The 7,454-nt window shown below is 53.7% G+C and overlaps 1 protein-coding gene across 1 annotated transcript in view; it reads right to left on the bottom strand.

Moving 5' to 3' along the window:
- The window catches only part of ONECUT2 (one cut homeobox 2), a gene marked incomplete at its 5' end in the record, with an annotated part of 64,441 nt that extends 57,032 nt beyond the window's left edge, over positions 1–7,409 (bottom strand). The window contains 1 exon segment of the mRNA XM_006139911.3: positions 6,737–7,409. Within this exon segment, the coding sequence (XP_006139973.2) occupies positions 6,737–7,409 (673 nt within the window).
- Between the last annotated feature and the right edge of the window lie 45 nt (positions 7,410–7,454).

The following is a 7,454-nucleotide window of genomic DNA, read 5'->3' as shown; positions in this document are numbered from 1 at the left end:
CTTCCCCGACCCTCTTTCTGGTGAGCACACCCTGCCTATAGCAAAAACCACAAAAAAAACCACAAAAAACCACACACACAAAACAAAACAAAACAAAAAGCAACAACAACAACAAAACCAAACCAAAACATGGGGCTGGCAGGTGGTGTGGTGGTTAGAAGCACTGGACTCCCACATGGCCAACCATGGTTTGAGTGCCGGACCTGGAAACTTGCTTTCTCACTTTCCCTCTCTCTCTCACTCTGTCCCTCTCTGGTCAAATTAAAATAAATAAAGGATAAAAGAAAATAAAGTTCAATAAAATAATTGTTTTTTTTTTTAAAAAGTAAACCAAACCAACCAAATAAATAAAAAACAAGAACAACAAAAAGGTCCCTAAGAGGGTGAGGTGCAAGCACAGTCCAGAGAGTCTGCAGATAAAGTCCAAGGGCCAGGGTGCTTTCATCTTTGCCCTCTTCCCCAGGGCCATTTGTCTAGGCAGTTATTTCTATTTATTCCCTCCTCACTTCCCTTCCTTCGGCAAGAACCCAAAAATGAAATCGCTCTGTTTCTCCTTTGAGATTTTCATTCCTCCAGGGATCCTTCTACATGATACTACTTTTCATGAACACAGTATCTTCCAGCTCTAACCACCAGCTCTGGGGTGAGGGAGCGAAGCACTTCTTTCCTGAGAGCTGCTCCACCCCCATGCCTCAGGTCTTTCTTTAGAAACAAGGGTCCAAAGGCCAGAAAGCCTGGGGGACTTGACTTAATCCACATCAGAGATGACCCTAAAAGGAAGTTGGCTTGAAGACCGCAGGAGAGGCAGGCTCGCTCTTCTTCCCTCCAGGTTTGGACCTGGAGTTCAGGAAGATGAAACTGGCTCAAGATCCTGTTGCCTCTTGGCACACTTGGTTCAAAAGGAGACGGTGCAGTGCTGATGTCTTATAGGGACACAGAGAAGGCCTGGGGTCTGTGTACCCTGTGCTTGACCTCCTAACGTCATCAGGAATCCTGTCTTATTTGGGGATTCTAAGATGAGAATGGGAGAGAATTTAAGATCCCCATACTCCAAAAGCCCACTCACCTCTCCCAGAACCTAGGACTGGGGGCCAGGAGTCTTTCAGAACCGAAAGGAAGCACCCACTGGCCTTAATTTCCCTGTTTGGTCACCTGACAGCTCATGATAGTTTGGGGGTGAAGGGCAGGCCCTTTTTGACTAAGAACCAAGGCAATGTATTAAAGGTCCCTTTTTTAAGGAGGCCACAGGTGGGAAGAGAAGAAATACCTGCTCACCCTCTGCCTTATCTCAAAGCAGAACAATTTGTTTTTCTCTAACCTTTCCTCCTCCTTTCCCCCTCATCTGTTCTTGGAGAAGGAAGGAAAACACTCCTTGCCCTCTAGACTGAAACCTGCTCTTAAAGGAAAAGCTTATCTTTCTCCGACTGGAGGGTTTATAATTTCAAAAGAACGGAACAATTGATTTCTTCTCATTCTACTGTACCAGTTTTTAAATTCTTTTTATAAGATTCATTTTTATGTTCCTTCTGCAAGAATCATATCTGATAGGGGAAGTGGTTGGCAGGGGTTGGTGACCCTCTCCTCACTCCTGCCTTTATAGCAATGGAAGAACTTTTAAATGTTCTTTCTTTTTGGTTTCTCGGATCACCCAGGTCCCAGGGTGGACCTGTGACCCGGGCCTCAGATGGGAGAAATTCTCTTCAGCTTTGGGAAAGACTAGGGACGGGGTTCTTCGGTCTGTTTATCCTATCTCCCTGCTCCAGTCAGGTGGGAAACAAGATGTTTTCTCTAGTTGACACAGTCCAAAGCAGAGCTGACTAGTCCGAGGGGTGAAGCCTAGGCTTCTGTCGCTGGGGCCTCGCTTACTTGTCCAATTAACACACCTAGGTAAAAAGTCTGTGCGTGCGACTTTTTAGTATGAGGACAGGTAAGCATAAAGGATCCCTGTGTGGGGTCGATAAAATACACGGTTAGCAGTCATTTACAAACCTAGTCATTGGCGCATAACAAGACCGGATTTCAAAAGTATCGTGGCTTTCCTGGACGATTTTGACGGAAAAAGGAACTTGCCCTGGGCCTGGGTGGACTAGGTGCGGCCCACTCGAGCCCAGAGGCGACCGCCAAAGAAGAGCTGGGAGGACTGGGACGCCGTTCTGCCGACGTGTTTTACGGATTCAGCCAGCGGGAGAATCAGTCCGGAACGAAGAGATCAGTGTGCGCTCGCTGGGGCTGGGAAAAGGGCAAGGAGCCCACGATAGAGGAGGAGAAAGACTCGGGGAGGAAAAGGCGGCCTGGGGCCGCGCGGGGGAGGAGCTGCGGTCAGACCCGCGAACCCACTCGGTGCAGGGGAAGCGGCGCGGCTGGAGCGCCACCGAGCCTGGGCGCGGGCGGGCTCTCTGCTGGGAAGAGCACGCCGTCGGGCTTACTGGAAACGCGCCGGATCAGGTTCCAGATCAATGAAATCTGGGTCTACACGTTTACGTTATTGTTGCCAGCATTAATGCTCTTTTAATCTTCTAAACATTATCAGCATCGATCTCCCTCCATATACACATTTGTTTGAGAAAGTGACATAACCACACAGTGGAAGCCTGGAATAAAAATAAATGCGCGGACTCTCGCGTCGAGGGCGCCGGGCGGCCGGGGCTGCTTCTAACGCTCGGGATCACTCTCTCCCACGCGTCTTACCTCCTCCGCTCGCCCCCTCCCACTCTAATGCCTGTTAGGCAGGTGTTCTCCGGGTCCTGGGACTGAAGAAGCAAGGACCATAGCGAGCTTGTCAATTACGAATCAGACCAGCCAGCAGGCGAACAAACGGGTTTGTTGTTGCGTGCGTACTGGCCTGAGTTGACTCGGTCCTCTCAGTCTCGGATCTCCAACTACGCCGCCTCCGGGAGAAGTGGGCTGGGCGGGTAGTTGGAGCCACCCAACGGAGGTTTGAGAGGAGGTGGGGTGTGGGGCTGCGAAGGAGGGCCCCTTCCCTCTCCTTGGCTTCTGGCGGGAGGTCAGGCCTGGGCGTCCCAGGCCTACTGGAGACTCGCATGCACCTGATGCTCCTGGCAGGAACCACTAAACACAGTTCGACAGTGCCCCTCCGCTGTTGGCATTAGGTGGCCTAGGAGACATTCTGGCTGGTTGGTTAAGGGCCTTCGGCCGGCCGTCTGAACAGAGTTGGCTCCAGACTGGCTGCTGGGAACTGCTGCCTGGGCCGTGAATCTGTCCGAGGAGGGGGTTAGAGGCAGATTCCGGACAGGCCACTGGGGTGTCCAGTTCACAGGGGCTGAAAATCTGGACCAGGATCAGCGTAGGGGGCTCCACTCTCTCTTCCAGGTTTTGGAAGAAACCATCGCCAACCACAGAGGCGAACCTTGCCATGGAGGCCTCACTTTTCCTTGTGTGGGGGGGGTTGGTTCAGTTTTTTTTGTATGGGTTCTCCCAGTGCTTTCTCGTATGTGTTTGTGCTTAGCTCAGAGCCCACTTAGGCTCAAAGTCGAAGTGTGTGTGTGTGTGTGTGTGTGTGAACACGCACAAGCGCTGAGCCTGCAGGAGTGCGTCCTTGCTGCCTCCTGCCACTTAATAAACACTGCCCTGTTTGGTCTGCCTGGGAAACCGTGAGGGAGGCCCAACCAGGCTAGGTTGCCACCACTTCCAAAAACATGTATTTGGAGTCCATTTCTCTGAGCTAATGTTGGGGTAGTATGAACCTGTCTGATGACGTCTCCCTTCTCTTTGAAGTGCCACCTGTGGCCACATGGCTGAAGCTACAGAACAGGAGGAGAACCTGGGAGGAACATGAAGAAGAGGAAGGCCCTGCCTCTGCTATGATGCCCACAGTTGGCCTAAAGGTGACGTTGGCCGGTGCTGGCCAAATGAGACATCTCAATTCTAAGACCCTTAAACCCCTGTGTGCTTGGACCTCTGCAGGACCAGACCCAAAATGGGAGAAAGAAAAGAAAGCTAAAAGGGGACAGAGAGAAAAGAAGTGGGTTCTGTGAGGGATTCCAGGTGTGGGTTTGGGAGTCCAGTGGAGTGGCCCTGGGGAGCCTAGGCTTGTTTAACCCTGGGGGCCCAACCACATGGCCCTCAGAAGCATCCTGGCGGGATTCCGATCAATACTCCAGGCACAGAAGGCTTCCGCTTTTCTTCTCCATTTGCTACTGTCCTTTAGAGCTCCTGAGCACATAATACCTACTTACCAGTCCCAGCTTCTGTGACAGTGTCTGAAGAGACTGATCTACTGACCCCAAACTGAAAAGCCTCCTATGTAATAATAACCACTCAACACACTTGTAGTTGCTGATAAAATGGCCAGATAAAAGGGCTAAAGCTCTTGTTCCTTTTCAACCCAGGGTAATAAAACAGACACACATTTGAATGCTTGAGCAAAGTGGGGTCGTCATCAGGTGTTTCCCGCTTGCTGGAGGAGGCGCTCAATCTCCCAGGAAAGCGGCTTTGGCTCTCCTCTGCGGAAAAGCCATGGCTTGGGCCTTGCTGTTTATGGCCTGCCTCTAGGATTCCAGGCTTGGGCAGGGCAGAGGACCCCCATGCTATAATCCTCCTCCCCCAGCAATGCTCGCTGAGGTAAATTTTGAAACCCCTAGTACCAGAGACATTACTTTTCCACATCACTTTCAGAAGGCACGTATGTGTGTTTTCAAGCTGTGTCCTTTGTGCAACAGGCGTGAGGGGGCAGCAGCGTTCTGAGATGGGCTGGAATGGAATAAGCTGTCACCCTGCCTTTAGCTGTACCCCTTAAGACCAACTGCCAAGTTACTCCTGGCTCTCAGTTCCCAGAACTAGCCGGGGCTCAAGCCCGCCCTAGAGGACCTGGGACATTTGGGGGTACCTAAGACAAAGGAGTACTACCATATTAATCATTGCCTGTGCACTGCCAGTTTCTTTCTTGTGGCTACTCTCTACACCCTGCCTTATCTTTGCCAGAACTAAGAGCAAATTGAACAAAACTCTAGGAGGGGACGAAGAATAAACTACAGAAAGATAAAGTAGATTTTGAAATTCATTCAAAAGTATCTGGAGTCTACCAATTTAAGGGAGTAAAGGAGGGAAAGCTGGTTTCCTTCACCTTAGATCAACACCGGAGGCGGAGGCGACTGCCGACTGGAGATCTGAATCCTCCAACAGCGGGCACAGGAGAAGACTCAGCGGAAACACTCCCTCCCCAAGCCCGGGCGAGTATGTAGCCTGTCATCCTCCGCCCCTGGGTGGTAAAGTGCTCGGCACTAGCTAGGTTTGGTGGTGGGAGGAAGGCCCTGGGGAGTGGGAGCCTGAGCTTGAAGGTCCAGTAGCATGTTTTACGCAGCCGATTCGATCAGCGCAAATCCCAGTATTCGCGGCTTGCAAATCAATGTCACTATGAAATGTTCTCCCACATCGCCGGCAGAAACCCCCAGCCCAAGAGATGCCGCCCATCCCGACTTGCAGTAGGGTATTGTGTGTTCTCCCCGTGGGGTGCCTGGACACTTTGTTCTTCGGGGAACGTATCTCCGTCCTGGGAGCAGCGCAGCCACCACCCGCGCGGTGCCAGGTCTGTGCGCACAAAAGCGCGCAACTGCTTGCCAGTCGCAGCCACTGCTGCGTCTTTCCCCCTCGCTCCTGCGCCCGCCGCCCACACAGGAGGTTTCTATACTCCTAGAACAATAGAGGGCTGCACCTCACGGCTTGGCCGCTAGAGGAGGCACAAAGAGCCGAGTAGGCTCCAGAACAATGTAACCAGCGCGTCTATCGGTCCTCTCTTGCCGGCAGGCAGAGCTGGCGCGTTACGCGCACAATCAACGTCCGCTTAATGCAAAGGCGGAGCCTGCAGCCCACCGCCAAGATGCATTAACTAACCTGCATCTTAATTTCTTAGAAGCTCTCCCCGCGAGTGCCTAGCCACTATCCTAGCCCCCGCAAACCACCGCAAATCCTAGCAAATGCAGGCAGCCGGGCAAGGGCGGCCGGCGAGTGAGGCAGGGCGCTCTCCACTCTCAGTCTCTCCTCCCTGGTCCTCCCAAAGCCCTGAATGTGACAGTCCCAACCTTCGTCCTTGCACCCTCCCCTCGCTGTTGGCAATGACGCCGGAGGTGGCTGGAACCCGCGTTTTCGGTCAAGGCCAGTCGTAAAGTCCCTGAGCCCGCGCCAAGATGGGCTCCGGGAGCGCGGTTGTGTGTATCCCGGCTGCCCGCTCGCGGTGCCGGCAAGGCTGTGCGTCCTGCCAGTGACTAAAGAAGTTTGCCTGACACGGTGGGTAGTACCACAGTGACAAGCTCTTTTTCCCTTTTGAAGAGCAAAGCCCCTGAATTGTCTTCATCCAGGGACACTAGACTGGAAAACGGAAATGTGTTGTCTAAAAAGAGTTAAGTGCACAATGTTTTGAATAAGAACACTTGCCAGTTTCTGGGGATCCTGGAAAATGAGGCTCCTCATGGACACCGGACACCCTCATTCCGCCTTCTACTATTGAGGAAGGTTGGAAAGATAGGGCAAAGGTTGGCATGGGAGCGGGGGAGGTCAGTGAAAGCTCAGGGAGAGGAGGAAGGAGAGAAGAAAAAAGAAAAGGGAGACCAATAAGAAGAGGAGAGAAAGGAGACCTAGGAAAACAAGGGAAAATAAAGAGAAAGTGCACAGACTAGGAGAGAGGAGACCCAAGAGAAGTGACTGCGCGTGAAGACCAGGGCTGCAAGCACCTGGGAGACCTCTCCCCAGCAGCCTGGCCTGGGCTACTCGCTGGGCTTACCTGCCAGGCGTAAGGCGGACATGCGCTGGAACTCAGGCTCCTGCAGCCACTTCCACATCCTGCGGAAGGTCTCCCTGCCAGATTTGAGTTTACTCCACGGTTTTGGATTCCGGAGCAGGTCAGAGAGAGTCCCCTGAGACCGGCACAGCACCCTCTGCGCGAAGATCGCTTGTGGAATGCTGTAGCGCTTCAGCTCGGCGGTGATGCGCTGGGCTACCTCTTTGGTGTTGATCTCTTCTAACTGGCCGGATGTAGCCACCTGTGAGCCCGACGAAGACGAAGGCGGCCGCTCGCGGCTGGGCGCCAGCACTGGCCCGTGGGACTGAGTGTGGCCTGGATGGTGCAGGCCGTTGAGGTGCGACATCATGGCTGCAGGTGGGGTGCCCAAGCCTCGGGACAGGTGTTGCTCACCGCGGGTCAGCATGGCAGTGTGGTGCGCGTCGAAGTTGGGGCTGAGCATCTTGTCGTGGCCCGGAGGACCGTAGTTGGGCAGGCTCTGCTGAGCGTTGTGGAGACCTCCCAGCCCGTTGCCCAGCGGCGTGGCAGCCAGCGGGGACAGGCTTTGGCTCATGCCAGGCATCTCCTTGTAGGGGCTGTAGAGGTTGTTCATGGCCGGGAGCCCGCGCTCGTCGCGCATGAGAGTGAAGCTGCCGCTGACGTTGCCGGACAGGCGCTGGGGGGGGGGGGGGGGGGGGGGGGGGGGGGGGGGGGGGGGGGG

The sequence above is a fragment of the Tupaia chinensis genome, unplaced genomic scaffold (assembly GCF_000334495.1).
Source record: "Tupaia chinensis unplaced genomic scaffold, TupChi_1.0 Scaffold000012_1, whole genome shotgun sequence".
Lineage (NCBI taxonomy): Eukaryota > Metazoa > Chordata > Mammalia > Scandentia > Tupaiidae > Tupaia > Tupaia belangeri.
This window is presented reverse-complemented; position numbering and strand designations above follow the sequence as displayed.